General features: G+C 37.3%; 1 protein-coding gene across 1 annotated transcript in view; it reads left to right on the forward strand.

Annotated features, from left to right (window-relative positions):
* Positions 1–21,118, forward strand: part of Ubqn (ubiquilin) — a 61,259-nt gene that overhangs the window by 15,801 nt on the left and 24,340 nt on the right. Inside the window, exons 2-3 of the mRNA XM_083118534.1 lie at positions 7,119–7,317; positions 16,335–16,576. Coding sequence (XP_082974660.1) covers positions 7,119–7,317; positions 16,335–16,576 — 441 coding nt within the window. The remainder of the gene's footprint in view (positions 1–7,118; positions 7,318–16,334; positions 16,577–21,118) is intronic.

A 21,118-nucleotide genomic window follows, 5' to 3' on the forward strand; every position in this document is an offset into this window, starting at 1 on the left:
ATATGATATCATAATTACTTGCACTATGATTTGATAGGAGCATGAGTTAGGGTGGATGGTCTAAAAGGGATCTATTTACTGGTCATGATAATTGCTGTGAATTTATAATCACTTGGGTAAAATTATTTGTGCAGCTAGAAAACGTGTGAGCGAAATTGGACAATGCATTTGAAGATAGTGGATGAAAAACTGCAATTTTGCAGTAAAACTTTTAACATCATATTTCATAGTTTAGGAGAGTTTGTGGTAAAATCACAAATGTTGTATTTATGATACAAGGCACGTCCAGAAAGTAAGTTCCGTTTGGTAATAAAATTAAATTGTGTACAGATACAGAAAAGTTATTTATTGCACAAAATTCTACAACTCTTAAACTACTTTTCCACATAACTGCCGAAATTGTGCAGGCATTTGTCATAGTGTGGCACAAGTTTTTGTATACCTTCTTCATAGAAATTTGCCGCCTGTGTCTTTTACCCGAAGTTTTACTATATGCCATAAATAGCAGTGATTCCAAGTCGAGTAGTTGCAATGAAAATGCTTTATGCAAGGTAGTTAAAAACAATACCACCCTATGGAGGTCCACTCCATCTATACATGGTAAATCACAAATTATCTCATGTGCTAAAGAATATCGAATGTAACTTGTGACAGGAGTCTCTTCCGGAGGGAGCAAAAAATTACTGAACTTATTATTAACCTGCCTGGTATGCAATAATGGTGGTGAAAAATTCAACCTAAAAGGCCTAATAACTGGTGAAACCACAGACATCCTTACCCAACCAGTGCACAAAACCAAAAATATAACCTTCAACGATAAAATAATCAAAGTAAATCCAATTTTAAACGATTTACAAAAAATGACGTACACTCTACCAATTCACACTACTTATGTACTGCAAAGTTAAATTTGAAAACTGTCAATTTTTATTTCAAAAGAGAAGGAACGTAAGATAAGGTAACTGCAACAAAATCTTAGCATAAAAATAAAACCAATAAATATGAAAGAAAAAAAGGGGGGGGAATGCATCAAGAAAAAAAATTTCAAAATACAATGTAAATATGTTATGCTGAAAGCAAAAGGTACATATAGTCACACACCAAATAAATCACTTAATATCCCAAGCCAAAATCCAAAATTCCAATAGGGTGGGCAGGTGGGAAAAATTTATTCACTTCAAACTTCACTTAATGAAAGAAAAAGGGAAAATGGCCATGCTCTGACTGCCAATCTTTGTAACGCCGTTCCTCGATGTCCCATAAAAACGGAAGCATGAAACAAAGAGACCAATACGCGCAGAGGTATCTTTTGCGTGGACAATATAAAATCGAGGAACCTCAATTACAATTTTTACTTGTTACGGGGTTCGCCGCTATGTATACGGAATAATTCCCACAATAACAACAGTTTGAAAAATGCGTGACGTATAACCGCACCCTTCTTTACCCTTCCAAAATTCGGTAAGTTATACAACAAACCTTTATATCAGTTCCGTCGCCAATCATGACTCACACCAATAAAAAGTATCACATTTAACTATACATGTTTATTTAACAATTTAGTTGTAGCAACATTCATTCAATATTTCGTTCTAATTTTAATAAGCTTTCACAATAAAATTCCAGTTTAAGTTCGAACAGACAATTCTAATTTTTTTTTGGTATTTTCTACCCAGAATAAATTACAATCAAAAAATAACAATCCAATTAAAAATACGCCTTTTTTACCTACGAACAATATTGCAGATAAAATTTACTTCATTTAAAAGTTTTTAGCATTTCAACATTCAACACACGAGTTTTATTAATTTATAAAATACATAAAATTGTAATTATTTAAAATTTTAAATTTCCGCCTGCATTTTAAGAGAATTAGGTGCTCATGAAATTCTAGATACGCTGCTAGTTATTATTCGTCTCGTTTTTGTTGTTGCAAGTAAAAAGGGACTTTCATTACGATGTCTTGAGGTTGAATGAATATTCGCAGAATTGCAATCTTAGGTCATACGTGAAATCGGTTTGCACTTTTGACTTACTGTTGCGACGCTGTTCTACACTATTACTTAGTACACGCACAAGTACATATCTATTTCTCACTTCTGACATTTATTTTATACACATGATGCATTCAAAATCCCCATCTGTTATCACGTCTTTTAGTAAAGCAAAAATCACTTCCGCAAATCATCAATATATTAAGGTTCACAATTTTTAACAGCGATAAATGGGCACGACTCTCAAAAGAATCCGCGTTAATAGTAAAGTATGTGCCATTCAGAAAATATCCCCTTTTTGCAGTAAATAGGCAAGTATGAATTTGAGTTTTGTTACATAAGTTCAATTCACTATAAACACACGCATTCTTACATACCTTCGAATGTTCTAGTTGCAAATTAGCCAGACTGTTCGTAATATCCAAGTCGTCAAATTGATGCGGTCAAATTTAAGCGTTATGGTTACGTAATAATTTCGCCGTTGCTTCCTGGTTGACACGTGCTCGTGCGGAAAACTGCAGCAAGTGTATCGGATCTAGTTGTTTCAAGGTTCAATGCCAAAGTTCAATCTCCAGTTCATACTGACATCAAAAACTTCTTACATAATTATTTCGAAATTAATACTGGTCATGCAAATATATATATATATATATATATATATATATATATATATATATATATATATATATATATATATATATATAAATATAAATGGTACCACGAAATTAAAACAACTGGGCGTGACGATTACCACAAAAAATGTCTATCGCAAGATTTTTTCTATAAAATGAAGGTTGGTTCACGAAAATATATCCAATGCACAATTCCTTACTAATGTTTTCGTGACGTGACTCGTTGTTGCTCCATTTTTGAGACCACAATAACTGCAGCAAATTTAGATGTTTTTAACTTAAATTAATCACAACTAGATACACTTCGGGAATGATTTTGTTATGCATTTGCATTTGTTCGAAGCATTTCAAGATTGTGGATGAAAAATAGATTTTTTCATATGCTGAGGTAGATTCCAAATTCTGATGATATTTTCAAATGTTTGCATAATCTACATTTTTTTTTTTTAGATTAAGAAAAGACTGTTTTTAAGAATTTTAGGGCATCACCTATAGTTTGACAATTAATGTTTTGAAATATGTTTTCGTAGCGTTGGTGACCAAATTTCAGTCACTAATGTTTTGATCATGGGAACTACCATTCTCATAGTCAGATATTTTGCAAGAGGGATAAGATTTGGGCGAAATCAGCCAAGACAATTAAATGTGGCAGACTATAATTTCGCATGGTTAATACATGGAGGAGGTATTTATGCTTGAAATATCCAGAAAAATAATTGGAAAACAACCGATAAACTGGGAACAAACAGTACTGAATCAGATTTAAAACCTTGTATTGCACAGTATTTTTGGATTATTTAATGGCCTATGGCAGCTTATAAGGAAATGTGATTAAAAATGTGTTTGTAGCTGCAGCATAATTCATTCCAAAATAGGCACAACACTGCATTCACAAAATAATTTTTCACAAACTGAAGTTCAGAATGGATTATTCACTAAATTTGCTAAAAATGTGCTGCATCGTGAAAAACATATATACTTTAACGTACTTAATTTTATATCGTTGATAAATCGCTGATTGATATAATTAAAAGTCTCACTGTAAAAGTTACAGTTATTGCTTTTTTACTGGGAAGAAAGGTTCCAGCACTATATATTGTTGATTTGTTATGTTACTGGGTCCAAGTGTATACACACACCTATGCATTTCTCTTGTTAAAATAAAATGTTACTAGTTTTATCCTCACTTATAATAAGGTGTCAGTATGGAGTACCATTGTGTACCGAGGAAAAAAAAAAGCACTTTTTATAACATATTTTGTAGACCCCCTCGTCTGATTGTTGGATACACCAAAATATGTGCCTGCTCAGGAAATTCTCCCTGATAACTGATAACAAATCATCCAGAACAGTGGCACTACTACAGGGGGGGGGGGGGCGCATTCCCATTCTTGCATTTTTCTTCCCGATGAACAAGGCCACCTGCAGAAAAGGGCATTTGCACCCTTCTATTTCAAATTTTGTACAAATAAAAGTACATTACATCAAATTTTCTTCCTCGCTTTGCATGCAATATCTGCTTTTCTTGCAGTCTCGTAAAGTTCAGAGCTAGGGGGTTGTGGTAGTCGAGCAATCTAAATGAAAGAAATTGTAAAAGAGAATGCCATGGCACCCCACAAAATTATTTGCACCCTATTAAATCAATATTGTTTTCAGTTTGCAAAAATTTGGATCTAAAAATTTTCTTGATCGCTTCGCTCACAATGTGATACTTTTCTGTAATGTATTGGAATTTACGAGAGAGAAGTAAGACTAACTATGTACTTCAGATTGTTGCTGCTAGACAGTTTTGTCTTACGCATGTGTGGTTTTTTTTTGGTTTGTTTGTTTTGACTATGAAGAGTCAATGCTCATTTATAAATATACCATTTTTATTTTGTGATGTGTGTGTTTCGATGGCAGACATGCAACAATGTCAGTAATAGAAACTAAGTAATATTTTGGAAAATTTACATGCATGATAAATTTTGTTGATTAAATTTAGAAATTCAAAACACTTTGGTGCAAACATCTTGTAGCATTGAAAGTTAATTTGCGAATAGTGGGCATTTTTATATTCTCCATTGGTATCTGTTTCAGAGAAGGTCCATTGTATTATGTTTGAATGAATGAAAATAGGGAGGAAATCACAGATAATCAAGCTTGTTGATAGAAAATTGTAGTTTGCAAGAAAATATGCAAAATTTGAAAAATAAATTCACAGCAACAGTTAACATTTAATTTATACTAGCTGTGTTATTACAGTATTTTAAAAAGTTGGAAAATGGGAACTGATTGTCTGTTCTAAGCCAGATTTTAAATCAAATTATTGTTCTTAGGATAAAAAAGTCATGAAAGACTGGGCTTAATTCTAAGGGAAATTTCACACCAAAGCGACAAGACACATGTCGCTTGGAAGCAAACCGTCAGTAATCAATTGAACCTTTTTGATCCGAAGCAACATGTCAAACTGCACATGCCATTTGTTGCTTGCATGTCACTCATACTGGGCCATTTTTTTCAATACCGTGCATTACGAGAGAGAAGTAAGACTAACTATGTACTTCAGATTGTTGCTGCTAGACAGTTTTGTCTTACGCATGTGTGGTTTTTTTTTGGTTTGTTTGTTTTGACTATGAAGAGTCAAAGCTCATTTATAAATATACCATTTTTATTTTGTGATGTGTGTGTTTCGATGGCAGACATGCAACAATGTCAGTAATAGAAACTAAGTAATATTTTGGAAAATTTACATGCATGATAAATTTTGTTGATTAAATTTAGAAATTCAAAACACTTTGGTGCAAACATCTTGTAGCATTGAAAGTTAATTTGCGAATAGTGGGCATTTTTATATTCTCCATTGGTATCTGTTTCAGAGAAGGTCCATTGTATTATGTTTGAATGAATGAAAATAGGGAGGAAATCACAGATAATCAAGCTTGTTGATAGAAAATTGTAGTTTGCAAGAAAATATGCAAAATTTGAAAAATAAATTCACAGCAACAGTTAACATTTAATTTATACTAGCTGTGTTATTACAGTATTTTAAAAAGTTGGAAAATGGGAACTGATTGTCTGTTCTAAGCCAGATTTTAAATCAAATTATTGTTCTTAGGATAAAAAAGTCATGAAAGACTGGGCTTAATTCTAAGGGAAATTTCACACCAAAGCGACAAGACACATGTCGCTTGGAAGCAAACCGTCAGTAATCAATTGAACCTTTTTGATCCGAAGCAACATGTCAAACTGCACATGCCATTTGTTGCTTGCATGTCACTCATACTGGGCCATTTTTTTCAATACCGTGCATTGTGCTGCCTGAGAATGTCAAAGAGAATATGTACAATGTTTCAGGATTTGAACACAATGTTCTTTTGGTTTTGTGAAGTTTGATGATTTAGTTATCGGCTGTAATTTACCTTCATCATCATGCAATGAAGCTGTGTTTTGGCTATTTGGGTAGTGACAGTCAATGTGCTTGGATACTCTTGTGCAGTGTATTTCAACCACCCAACCGTGGCCACAACCAACAGATACCTGTCAATTATACTGTGGAAGGAGAGGTTCTGCTGAAAATGGTTTGCAAATGACATAATCCTAATTTCATATTTGAGTTGTGAGTCCACTTTATGCACAAATAGACTAATCAAGACTGGACCTACAGTCTAAACTGGGATCTTCACTTGTAGGTGCCTCCACCCGGTTTTCAACCCAGGATCAATTGATTACAATGCAACGATGTTACCGTTATGCCATCCATTTTTTCATATTTTTCATCAAGAATAGACTACTCTTTATGATTGTGCTAGAATTTATAAAACATTAAAATGCTGTAAAACATTATATATAAAAGTTTGCCTTGGTCAGCATTTTAATGTTTTATTAACATTATCTAGTGTTAGTCTTTGAAGTTATCCAGGCTGGAAAGGAAAGTGAAAAGTCTAGCGTATACAGTTTAAGGTCAGTGCACATGATTTCTTAATTTTCTCATGGACAACATGCCTCTCCCAAGTTTAAATAACTTGCAACATGATTTACAGATAGCAATATCTCTTTATTATATTTTGTTCTGATGATTAATAAATTGATTAGTACAATTATATTGGTATCATTGCCCAATGCGAACTGAGCAGAAAAACAATTGTCGCTTCGGTGTGATACACTCGTGTAGTCTGTTGCTTGTCGCTTTGGTGTGAAGTCTCCCTAATGTGCCATACTGATATGTTCAAACTTACCTGTAATTGTGATATTATAAATAAAATTTCTCTCACCTTTTCATCAAAGATTTTACCAGAATTTCCCTGTACAAAGGATATTTCCTTTCAAGTGGCAACACTGGTTGAGAGTTTAAGGATCGGTTGGATCTTTGGCCAATGCGAGGGCAGTTCTTTTTAGGATTTTCCTCTCCTTTTGAAAATCCATGTTGGCCAAAGGTCCAGTCGAGTCTTAAGTCCCTTTTACCTCAGTGTAGAACACCAGGCTCTAGTTTGATCTGCTTTGTTACTTTCAGTTCAAGGAAGAAGTTGCCAGGAAGTTCTCAGCCCAACCAGATCAGTTATGTTTGATATTTGCTGGGAAGATAATGAAAGATCATGAGACCCTGAAAACTCACAATATCAAGGATGGATTAACTGTGCACCTAGTGATTAAATCGAGCACTAGGACATCAGAACAACCTGCGGGTGCAACAACCTCCAACCGACCTCCAGGTATTTATCTATTCATTGCTAGTTTTATCAATTTGACGTTAGAGTAATGTGCATACAGATATGCCTGTTATAGATATATAACTATAATTAATGTACATTGAAGTTGTTCTTTTTAAGACATGTTAAAATGCTATTGTCTTTACTACTTCTTAATAAAATTGACAGGAATGAATGGGGCCGTTGACCAACTGTACCCCCTCGAGAATTACGTTTGTATTTTTTGAATCTACAGATTTCGATGTTTTATGTAATATATAATTGTTTCCAACATGCAAAAGCACAAATAACATATATTTGATCCCAAAGTATGGCCTGCGTAAGTAAAAACCTGCCATCTCTGAGTACTTTCACTGTTTTTTATTAGTAAAAACTGGTTGTATGCGCACTCAAATAGCTAAAGAACAAGTGCAAGAGACCACACCATCAAACTTAGCACTTCTAACTTAACACAAAGTCTAAAATTGCTATCAGCACCAAACCTAACAGTCCTAACCTAATGACAAAATATTCTAAACAAATAAATCTAACACTTCTATCGATAATTTCATTTATATTTTGGTTTCTTGAGTTTTCAGTTCTTCAGGTTTGGTTTACTTTATTCTATAATACCTTTATAAAACTGTAGGCAACGTCTCAACTGCTGCTGTTGTGGAATGTTGTGTTGTGTGTTTTCAGGCTGTTCTTCTTCATGCTGAGCTAACAGACATACTTTAGTTCACAATAACATTTTTCCACAAGCTAAAAAACAACATAAAACGTTCAAAAAGAATATATTCTTCGTAAACCATGCAAAATATTTATTTCACTTTCTTGAGCGGGTACAGAGGATCAAGGGTACAGGCCATTCAGTTTAGCTTAGATACGAGAGTTCCACTCACGTCAGAGTTGCTAGCCATCTTAACAATTACCTATATCCATAATCTGAGTTTAGAGCTTATTAGTGTCTAGTTTTTTTTTTTTTTTAAGCGACAGTTTGAGAAGGTGATAGTTCGAAGAATAACAGAATTCTTTGTAAGCGTGAAACCCCTATGCAGAAGAGGCATTCTCCCTCTCCTCCCATTCCTCTCCAGGGGGGAGGGGACAGATCGTGTTACCACCAGGAAGGCGATTGTTATCCAATGTTGCTTAGGGTGTTTTTATTCAACGGAAGCTGAGGTGAAAATGAAAACTGTAAAGAAGATTGGAGTAGAGAAATTATCTCAACGTGCATAAGTTTATGAAGAAAGAAGCTGACAGTGGTCTTGCGTTGAATGTTAAACAGAGCTCATGCTAAACCGAATGCGCTGTACCAAATGAACTTCTGTATTAACTGTATTTTAACATGATAATTGAAGTATATATTTTGTGTTCTGGCTTTGTCAAGGAGGTTTATGACTGCAACACCAGTGAAGTGTAGAAGAAATGTTAATTATTTCTCTTATACTCATTTTGTAAGGCTTACACTACGAGGATATAGGAAGCAACTCCAACTGATCCACATGAACTCAACCAGTCACAAAAGTCCATGTGGCAGTAGACACATTTATACTTCAATACAGGGTGTCTACTTCCTGGGAATTCTGTGTGAATTATTGGCTCCGGGAATTATGTGTGAATTCTGCTTGAATTTTTCTCCATAGACGTGAAAAAATCGTGGATGGAAAATAATGTTGTGTGAAAAATAAAACAGAATTCTCTCGATCTGTTTACTTTGATACTGTCCTTTGTAGACCAATCTGACAGACGGAAGATTATTGCAAGATAAGATTTCTTGAAGATGAATAGGTCAATTTGAGTTTGAAATTCTTGCACAATTGACTATTTTTCGCAGGTTAGAATATATACCATAACATTTGTGTGACTTGTGTTTGTAGATGTATTTCGAATCTGAGTATGTGAAATGGCAAATGTAAACTAAGGACCCCAAATTAAATGATTTAAATATACCATTTAATTAAATTAAATTAGAATTTTTGGATACATTGGAATCTCACAGACACTTCATAATGTTACTAAATTTGTGTGTGCATATGAGTGGCGCAACCACAGTGGGGGAGGGGGCATCTCCCCCAACCTTGAATTTGAAATAATTTGTAAGGAGGGCAAGAGCGCAAACATTGATGGCCAAGGCCACCTGCAGTGGGCACAAAGGGGCAATTATCCCCCTCGATTTCAAATTTTATGCAAATAAAAATACATTTCATAAAATTTTCTCACTCGCAATGCCTGCTTTTCTTAGTCTCTTCAAGTTCAGAGTCACAGCGGGAGTCGGCCCTGGCCACCACAAAATCTAAATGATAAAAGTAGTAAAAGAGAGAATGCCATGGTGTCTCGTGGAATTATTTGCACCCTATTAAATCAAAATTGTTTTCAGTTTGCAAAAGAAATGGATTAAAAATGTTCTTGTTCACTTCACTCGCAGTATGCTTGTTTTCTGTAATGCATTGTAAATTATCGGAGAGAGAAATAAGACTTCTCTTAATGCATTTTGGCTTAAATTCATGAACAATTGTTGGGAGGAAAAGGAGCGTGCACATTTGCTAGACAATTTATATAATTTTTGCTGCTGGTTTGTTATGAGGTGAATGAATTGATTATGTAATGAATATAAATAATAGACCTATATGCTGTATGTATATGTATGTATACATACATACAGGAATAGGATCAGAAAAGGTGCCAGAAGGGCGGATAAATACAAATGATGAAGGAGACAGTAAACACTTACCACACAAAGAGAAATAGTTCTATATTTAACGATAGATGTCACATTTTTAATGTAGAAGATAGATAGATCGGCGTCACATGGAGTAAAGGCACAGAATACTGACCGTAGCATTTCTACGATCAGTGTTGCCAGAAACAGTTGATAGAGAACAAGAAGTACTTTAACCAGTGTTTACTGTTAGTGGGTGAGTAGTTTCGGGGAGGAGAGGAAAGGGTTACTGGTTGGCTAGGTTGACTCCAGGGGGTATAGTGGTGTGCATGCCTGCTATAGGCCTTTTCCCATCGCCTGCGGAAAGATGTGTCAGAGTGGGGGGTTGAAAGATGGATGATGGCAGCTGTGAAATCGGTTACTAGCCAACCAGTAACCCTTTCCTTTCCTCCCCTAAACTACCCACCCACCTTAAAGTAAACACTGGTTAAAATACTTTTTGTTCTCTATCAACTGTTTCTGGCAACACTGACCATAGAGACGCTACGGTCTGTATTCTGTGCCTCTACTCCATGTGACGCCGATATATCTATTTTCTACGTTGAAAATGCGACATATATTGCGAAATATAGAACTATTTCTCTTCGTGTGGTAAGTGTTTACTGTCTCCTTCATCATTTGTATATATATACAGGGTGTTTCCGGGCTGATGATACAAACTTTCAGGGATGATGGAGAAGGGCACAAGTATCAATTTGAGATGAGGAACCCTGGTCCGGAAACGACTTAGTTGAAAGTTTTAAGCAAAAATCGGTGTATGAAGATGTAACTTTTTTTTACCTACAAAAGTTTCACAAGCTGCTACATTCACAACAGCTGTTCAAAGTGACGTCCTCCAGCTTCGCTGCAGGCATGACATCATCGCACAAAGTTCTGGTGTACCCGTTGGAACAACCCCAGAGTCGTTCAAACAATGACACAGGCAGCGAGAATTCTTGCCAGGAGATCCTCTTCAGTCTACTACAGGTGTCTCGTACACAATCATGAGGGGTGGGGACAGAAAACTCCACTACTGCACTGCAGATTGCGTGATGTATACGTCTCAGACATGGTCCGTCCCGATGTGAAGGCGGTCGACTGCAGTCTGTGTTTACAAGTTGAAATGTAACAGTCGATCAGCAGTAGTGAAATGGAGTACATGCTATCAGACTTTGCAGACATCATTTCCGTGTACGGACAAGCAAATGGAAACAGTAGGGAGGCCGAAAGGTTGTATCAGGCCAAGTACCCACGTAGGAGACATCCGACCCACACCATGTTTCCAAGACTGTTCCAACGGTTAAAGGAAACAGGGCATGTGGAACCACAATACCAGGACCGAGGAAGACAACGATACGTACGGACTCCCAAATTGGAAGAAGCAGTGCTTGAACATGTGGATGAGGAGCCTTCAATAAGTATCTGATCAGTTGCATGTGAAATGGGTGTCGCACACAGTACCGTGTGGAAAATAATACGGGAACAGCAGCTACACCCCTACCATAGTCGGAAAGTGCATGCTTTGACTCCTTCTCACTTTGAATGAACTGTTCATGAAAACCTGCGTCAGACGTTCCGTGAACCCCTGTTCCATGGCCAGCTCGGTCACCTGATCTGCCCTACTTCATTTCTTCTTGTGGGGTCATGTGAAAAGTCTTGTGTACGAGACACCTGTCGAGACTGAAGAGGATCTCCTGGCAAGACACCTGTCGAGACTGAAGAAGATCTCCTGGCAAGAATTCTCGCTGCCTGACATTCTTCGAACGACCCCGGGGTTGTTCCAACAGGTAGGCCAGAACTTTGTGCAATGATGTCATGCCTGCAGTGAAGCTGGAGGATGCCACTTTGAACAACTGTTGTGAATGTAGCAGGTTGTGAAACTTGTTTAGGTAATAAAAGTATTAAATGTTCATACACCTATTTTCACTTATAACTTTCGACTAAGTCATTTCTGGACCAGGGTTCCTTATCTCAAATTGATACATGTGCCCTTCTCCATCATCAATGAAAGTTTGTATCATCAGCCCAGAAACACCCTGTATATATGTATAAAAGAAACTTTGAATACGTACACAATTTAGTGTTGGCATGAATTTTCATATTTTACATCACTCCATTTTGAATATGTGTAAAGCATATGTTGTACATGAAAGTTATACATGTTATATGTACAGCCAACGGCAAATTAAATAGGAGAAAAAATATTTTCCCGGCGGAAAATAAGTTGGCAATGCTGCAAACACCGAGGCATTCTTGATAAAACGCTTGAGGAGCGTCGAGCAAACTTTCATGAAAAGCACAAGTCCAGTATCAAAGGTCATGCTACACGTCGATTGGCAACTATCAGGAGCATGCTGTCTTGTCTACACAGTTCTCCCCAAATACCTGTTTGAAGATGAATATTCTGCACGCATTTTATTTTTCAAATGTAGTTCTGACATTCTAGTCATTTTGCAATTATTTTTATTTTGCTTCGCTTTTATGTCACTTTAAAATTAATCACAACTATGAAGGTTGATGATAATCCTATTAAATTGATGAAGGAACACTTAAAAAAGAGATTGCCAGACCAGGACTCGAACCCAGAGCCTAAGTTTGGATAGGTTGGGGAAGACCGTCCATAACTCCAGCTACAAACTGTCTTATAATACTTGTAATTGCTCAGGCGTATTTTTCGCTCTGTTCATGCCTATACCTGCCGCAAAATTAGTTTGGTATTGACGCTTGGGAAGCACGTGGAGAAAGTGGGTATTATTTACTGCGGCAGGGTGGGTTGCTGGCATGCGAGCCAATCAAAATCGTCCCAGTGCTTCACCCAAGCTCTGGTTACCTAGCAACAGAAAACGTTTATCACGGTGTTGCCGCTTATCGGGCGATTGTTCTTGCGATCAGTTTTCATGTTGTTGGGAGAGAACGTGTTGTTTGTTGCATTGCTGTGATATTTTAACCGGTCCGTTTGTTTAGTGTTTACTGAATTTAGAGTATTCTTTGTTGTATATAGCGTGTTGTTTTAGTGTGTTTTTTTTGTACATAATTTTCTGCTTGAGTGTGTCGTGTGCTTGTGTGAAGAATGTTAAGCACAGGAGGTAATACTCGAGGAATTCCTCTCAAAGGCCAAACGCGGGAAAACGTTTGTTCTGTGCGCAAATATTTTGAGCAAGAGAGAAACAATGGGGGTCCAATCATTTCTGTAAATAAAGTTCTGGACAGGACTGCTGCTGCTGTCGGCGTGTCTAAGAACACTATTGTTACCATAGGGAAAGAAGAATATAATGTGGTAGAAGTAAATCAATGCGAGGCTTCAAAACTGGAAACCCCAGGAAAGAAGAGGAATATCAGTAAACGCGTAACAAATTTAGATACCTTTCAGCAAGACGCTATTCGTCGCCATATTTACTCTTATTATAGGAGGAAAGTTCATCCCACTGTAGGGAAACTGCGCATTTCGTTGAAAGATTCGGGACTTTTGAAGGTGGGAAAACATCTTTAAGGACAGTCATAAAATCTCTGGCATTCTCATACAAAAACAAATAATGGACGCAAAATAAAGTAAAGTATGGAGGCATATGGGGATGTGGAGGTAGGGCTCCACACATTCTCGACCTCGACCATATTATGGAGGTGATGCGGTGATGTGGTTCACCAACAGCCTTTACCCCAGGTTTGCCCCAGGTACTCATTTGGGCTGAGTCGACTCCGGAGTCGCTAGGGATATTTGATTGATTGATTGATTCATTCATTTGTTGTTTTAAGTTCACTATGCACGGGAAGGCTAATCGGGACTGGACCTACAGTTTAAAGTGGGATCCGAACCACTGTGCCATGTGCCTCCACCGGGTATCGAACCCCTTGATTACAAGGCGACGACGTTACCACTACCCCATCGGGGAGGCCTGCTAAGGATATTTGAAAGAGTTCCCCAAACCACCGCGGGTCTCCCGCGTAAAAGTCAGACGCCTCACCAACTGGACTTTGTGCAATTCAGTTGCGGTATAATTGAAAGATGGGCAGACTTTAACGGCGACCTCGGAAAGAAATGATTATTGAAAGTATATATATATTCAATATTTTCAGAATGGATTGAAAAGGTAACCTGTAAACAATTCTCGTTTCGTTAATTCATTCATGTTGTAAGGGAGATGGAAATGAAGAGAGAAAACAATAACACATTCATCATTGTTGTCATTATTGTTATTCCGTTTTCCTCGAAAAACAACACATTTCATCATTGTTGTTCTTTTTTATAACACGTTTTCCTCGACACAGCGTCAGAAGGCTGCACTGCGTACCGTACCGCATGATATGGCAACACCGTGACGCGTGTTCCTTCAGCTCTCAATACCAAACTAATTTTGCGGCAGGTATAATACCTGCTTTCGGACACTTAATTTATAAGTGACATTAAGAGGAGAGACGCATCTCGTTCATATACCAGATACAATCATGGCCTATACTTGAATTGATTGATTCAATTGCTTTATTTTCGCTTCTTGTGCCACTTTTGGATAATTTGCGAAGATGGGATGAGTGATGATTTGATGAAATTGATGAATGGACAGTCGCAAACATCCATGTCCAGGCCGGGATTCCAACCTGGAACCACTGGCGTCATAGCGTGATGTGCTAACCACTCTGCCACAGGGGCCGACACCTATACTTGAAATGTGGCATGCTAAACACTACTCTCGGAGACCATTTGGATATGGCAATTCTGATATACTAGTTGTATTTTCTCTACTTAGATTCATTATGTCCAAATTGTATCCAGATAATCTCACAACAACGCAAAATGTTTGAATTGACTCGAATTCACAATGACTAATATATACTGGACCTACATTTTTTTTGAATGCAAATCTGGGTGACAAAATTATGCCTCAGCACGAAATGAAAATGCATTTTTCATTCAATACACTAAAAATGCTGACCAAAGCAGACTTCATTATATATTATTAATAACAACTACACACGTAATCCTCTAACAGGGTTTTCTTTGGAATAAGATTCACAAAGCTTAATAGGATTATCATTAACTACAAAGCAATAGCTATAAACATTAGATAAATCTCAAATGAGGGGTTAGTATTCACCATGAGAGAAGTGCAGCAGGTAAAACAAAATACATATGTAAGGATGACATGTGTAAGTTTCTATGTGAAAATTGACTGAGTGGTAGTGCTAGATGCTTTTACGTCAGAGGTCCCAGGTTTGAATACTGTCCTGGACCTTGTTATTCTATCACATGTAATCTAAGTTCACACAAAGATAGCAAAATGAGCGAGCCAGAGCAATGGTAAGCAAAGAAAGCACTTAATCATTGATAGAAACAATGAATTTGAACGCTGCAAATATCTGCAAATGTCATAATTTGAACTCTAAAATAATAATTCTTATGTGACGAATAGTATCATGTTATAAGCCAGTGGGGATTTGAGGTGCTTTTCGAAATCATTTTCGTTTTTACCATTCTTGATATAGGCAACATTTTGCGATAAGTTATTAATTTATGCACAGATAGGCTAATCGGAACTGGGTCTACAGTTTAAAGTGGGATCCAAACCATTATGTGTCTCCACCGGGTATGGAATCCAGGGCTCCTTGATTGCAAAGCTTGACGTTATCACTACGTCATCGTGAAGTCCCTATAGTTGCCAATCAACGTGTAGCATGACCTTCGATACTGGAGTTGTGCTTTTCAGGAAAGTTTGCTCGACGCTCCTCAAGCAACTTATCAAGAATGCCTCGGTGTTCGCAGCATTGCCAACTTATTTTCCGTCGGGAAAATATTTTTTTCCTATTTAATTTGCCGTTGGCTGTACCAAAAGAATAATATTCGGAATGCATTTATCATGCCATTTCTGCCATTCAAAAATACAGTTTGTTTACTTGTTTTCATTGTTAATTAATGTGAAATTGAACTTTTTTTTTGGGGAAAAAAAAGTTTAAAGTAATATGTTCCAACACAGATGCTTTAACACCAACTTCTACCCCTTTTTGTGTAATTTACGAGGATGATAACATCTTGGACACTATACCACTACTACTAATAATAGTCATAATAATGTCATTATTATTATTATTATTATTATTATTATGTTTATCCTGGTACTGGTGCATGTGTGTGTCTGTTGAGAGGCGGTAATACGCAAGGTTGAAATTGAGAGAAAACATTGCTTGTGGCCTTGAATTTTTTGAAAATTTGCCTTGAAAACCGGGAATTATACTTGAATTTTATCATGGTCCTAGAGTAGCCACCCTGCAATATCATTTTTTGGTGTGGACTAAATGTATTATTTGGCATCCTTGCAACCTTGTACAAGTAAATATATTTTTTTTGTTACAGCCGATGTGAGTGCTACTCCCTTTGGTCTGGGCCCTTTAGGTGGTCTGGTAGGACTTGGCAATATGGGACTAGGGTCAGCAAATTTTATGGAATTGCAGCAGCGCATGCAGTCAGAACTTATGGGGAATCCAGAAACACTGCGTCAGATGTTGGATAACCCTCTTGTCCAGAGCCTTGTAAATAACCCAGACTACATGAGACATCTTATTACTTCTAATCCACAAATGCAACAGCTAATGGAGGTAAATTAAACTAATATCTCAATGTCTGTTTTTGGTATTTTAGTGAAAAGGTGAGAGAGAGTTGAAAAGTAGGACTGAATCAATACTAATATTGTTGTACTTCCGCAGAGTTTGTGAAAATGCCGGTGACATTTTCGAAGGCTTGTGTTGCTCAGCAATAAACCTTAGGGTTTAAGAACGCTAGATAGTTAGTTACTTTTCAAAGAATTATATATTCTGAAAAGTATGCAAAGTTTCATTTTCATTATTTAAGCTGCAAGATTGTGGGGAGAAATGGATTTTGTCATTGAATGTTATAAATATTTCAAAGCAAAATTCTTTTAGATTGACATGATATAGTTCCTATGAAGAAAAAAAATCTTAAAATTGATACATGTTCTGAATTACTTTTGAAATATTACAATTTTCAGGTGTTAGTATCAGTGGAAGTCTGTAAGAGTATCAGCGTCGGTTCAAGTAGTGATGTATACAAAATTCACAAATATCCAGATAATTCTGGCATCAAATTATCTGGATATCTGGATTGGTATTTAAGTTTTCAAGTTCAGTGAGTTATTGTGGTGAGTAGTTTCTGAAATTGAGGAAATGATTACCCAACTGATAAATGCAAAGAAACTTCCTAGTTTGCGCACTTTGATGTGAAATGTTAGTCTTGCTCCTTGAGACACATCGAACCATGTTGATCTGTCCTTTCCCTCTGGCAGCCTGACAGAGGAACAGACATGGGCGGAGTGTCAAGACAGTTAGCATGTCAAATGATGAAGATATGTTCTTTCAGTTTTCGTTTTCCACATCATAGGCACCAGGTTGCTGGGGGTGCAAATTGAGAGTATTATATTTTAAACTGTACACTAGAATCCATTATCTCATGTACTTTTTTTTTCGTAAAATGTAAAACTTCGTGCATCTGAGCAATGCAGAGATCTGTTGTTCAGAATACGTATGGTAGAATTACGGCATGATGAATAAAAAAAAATATATGTGGAGAGTCTGCAAGATGGATAAACTACAAAACTATCAGAATGATTTAGATTTTCAGATAATGGTAGAAGTCAAGAGGAAATACACAATGCATGGTTGTTTCAGATAATAGTTCATCTTGAAGGTGTAACGTGATAGTCGTTACAATAAGGTCAAGATTTGAAAGGAAGGTGCAGAGGTCCGTGGAAAATTCAATCACTCGCACGATAATAGAAGTAAAGAAAACTATCACTTACAATAGTCAGGAGGGCTTGTTGAGGCTAATGACAGTATTTTGGACCGTCGCCTCAGTCTCTATTGAGAACCAACTTGACACAAAAAAAAAGAAAACAATTTGTCAATAACCAAACTTGAAAATACCGTAGTCAAATTAAGTCGCTTTCTCAATCAATGAAGGTAATCGCCTGTTCATCCAAGCATGGTCTTCCGATCACGTTTTAATCAAAATGTTTTAATGCAATGCATTCTAATTTAACAGATTAAGGGATAATTACTTACACTTAATTTGGTTTCTTGACTCAAGTCAAAATTTATTACGCACTACCTCGCAACGTAGAATGGCAGGCGTTTTCCAAGTGTAACATATACATATATGATTCACAACAATTATTTCGTTCCACCTGTAACAATAACTGACTAAAAAAGGTACCAACAATTCTTCGTTACTGGTAGATCAACAAGAAAATATAACCGGGAACAAAACCCAGTGACTACCAATGACGTAATAATGGAATATATTAAAACAGGTCAAGACAAATCTATGATTGCATTTTTTTTGTACAACTCTTTCATTAATTACTAGTTACTCCAAAGAAAAAACCACCCATTTTGACATTACATATTACTTTGGTGCTCATGCTAAACTCATTTGGTATATTGCGCGAAAGTTATGTCAACTCGTGATTCTGGTTTTTTGGGGGGCGCATTAAGCTCATTGTCCGACTTGCCCACATGCAAGGTAAATTGAATGATTAATCTTTTTTGTTACTTTATGCAAAAAACGGGGGGAGGAGAGGGACGTGTCCAACGACACTTTCTTTCTTCACTGTATCCACGGCAACATTGCGACGTCTACTCACAAAAAAGGGAAAGAGAATTCGTAGTTGCTTTACTTATAATTCGTTCTTCGTACTTCGTGGCTTACTTATTGATTCAGTTTATCACTCTGCGTCGAAAGGAACGACAAGAGAGTCAAAGTGGCCTTCTCGTCCAAAAAACACACTTTCACAGTTCACTTATGAAATGAGTCATTGGGTACATACCTCAGCTCGTTGCAACCGATCCACCCATGTTAACTGGACAATTCCTCTGGATCAAGGGAACACTGGAACGTCGTCAAATCGGCCGCTTTCTCTTGTCCGTCGAATAATATGGTCGTGTATTCGCTCTCGTCCTTCCTTCTCAGTTACCGATCCAATTGTCCTTCGTATTTCGGCCTTTTTACCAGACGAAACTAGCAAGTCGTCCTCGGTCAAAAATGGTTAATGGTCAAAGTAAATTCCATTTTTGCCACCCACGTAATTTGACGTTCGTTTATTCCCAAAAGACTCCAATATCTCCAGACATATTGCACTAAACACGTACAATCCAGCGTTTTCTCGTAATGTTCACAAACTAAGTACTTGGCGAAACCAAAACTGCCATCGAAGAGAGAAAGGGAGAGAAGCACACTGAGTTCCGCGAGCCGCTACTTCTCTCGTAGTCCACTACGTCACGTCAGAAATCCCTCGCGGCTCGCGAGCTGATAAGGAACTGCTGTATTTCGTCGATGCAGTTCGTAAGCCGGGAAATGCACTAGAGACCTCTAGCGGTCAATCCATTAATCTTGAAAACACACAGACGCGAAGCGTACCGGAATGACATGAGGAGAAATGTGACGATATTCGATGCGGGATTTTTAACATTATACGGTACTTAAAAATCGAGTTCGCATAAAAAAACCTCACAAAGGTTCGCATAACCACTTTTTGTACATGCATTATAATCTAACACAGTTATTTTTAGTGGTTGTTATTTGATTTTGTCTGTGACTTTTCGTTCTAGTTTCCCAGAACTTTTTCAGGCTACACATACAACAACACAACCTCACATGGCTAGTCACTCGACACTTCTTTACACACACTACACACTTAAGTTCCGGGAAACTAGAATGAAATGTCGCAGAGAAAATCAAATTAAAACCACTAAAAATAACTGTGTTAGATTATTTAGCATATTCAGACAATAGGTTGTGGGTGTAGAAATTGTAACATGCTTTACAATAAGTCCTTAATAAGGGTGATTTACTCCTGGCTATGAGAGACTTGTGTGTCTCTCAAACTGATATATTTCCTCAATAGCTTGCAACGTGTTGCCATGGTTTGTTGTTCGCGCATGCACGATGCAATGAATGTCTTGCTTTAGGGAGATTGCGCACCAAAGCGACAAGCAGCATGCGACACTTACCGCTCAAGGGTTTCACCAACCGAACGCTGGCTTGTGCTGCCTGTCATGATGCTACGGTCTGAAATGTTGCTCCTGATTGACTCATTTCCAAGCGACATGTGTCGCATGTCGCTTCAGTCTGAAAGCTGCCTTGGACTGAAGAACCCATGTTGCTTTGGTATGACATCCCCATATCATTTAATGCATGCCGCTTTAGTCAAATATCTGCTTGATGAATCTGTGCAGTCAGAGCTTGTGACCCTATGGTTCGAAAGGCTGCATTGATTACAGACTACTTTTTTCCAAGCGACACTTGTGGTTCACTTGTGGTTTGTCACCTCGGTGTGAAATATCTCTCAGGATACTATTTATATTGTAATAACATAGAAAAATAAACTCGAGTACACAATCCAACACCTGACGCCCGAAATCACATTGCAATTTTTCTTCTTGTGTTACGCATGCTATTTCTTTTCTTTTCTTTTCTTTCCAAATGAATGCTATTTCGTGACTGCAAATCACTCCACAAATGTAACAGTTTCCATCAATTCAGTGACCGCCTTTCAAGATAAACAAATCTACACAATATGTTCCAAAGTCTAACTAAGCCGCATTACTTTCATAAGAAAATTAGTAGCGATACTGATCGCACTGCCATCTACGAGGGATGATCGGAAAAAAAAAAAAAAAAAAGAGGTTACAAAGCCTATTATGCCGTATGTGTTAGACATAGCTGGATGATCAACACACCTGATGATGGAGGACACTTAATACTAGTCCTCAATGTAATCACCTTTTTTGTTCAAGCACTTGTCGCAACGGTAGGTGAGGTTTTCCATACCAGTTGCACAGATATCCGCGTCAAGTTCTCGTAGCCACCGTGAGGCAGCTCTTTTGACATCACATGTCAGATAATGGTGGCCAGTCAACCAAATGGTAGTCCCAGCTCATCTGATATTGAGCGTAATGTTCTTCTTCTGTCCGCACGAATATACTCATCCACAAGAGCACAGTTTACGGCAGTGGTATAGGTAATAGGTCTACCGCTGTGTCCAGGGTTGTCATTAACAATACTGGTCCGTCCTTCGCTACATGTTTCCTTGAAATTGCCCCCTCCCCATACATCTCCACAATCTG

The sequence above is a fragment of the Lepisma saccharinum genome, chromosome 3 (genome assembly GCF_977018435.1).
Source record: "Lepisma saccharinum chromosome 3, izLepSacc3.1, whole genome shotgun sequence".
NCBI classification, from domain to species: Eukaryota; Metazoa; Arthropoda; class Insecta; order Zygentoma; family Lepismatidae; genus Lepisma; species Lepisma saccharinum.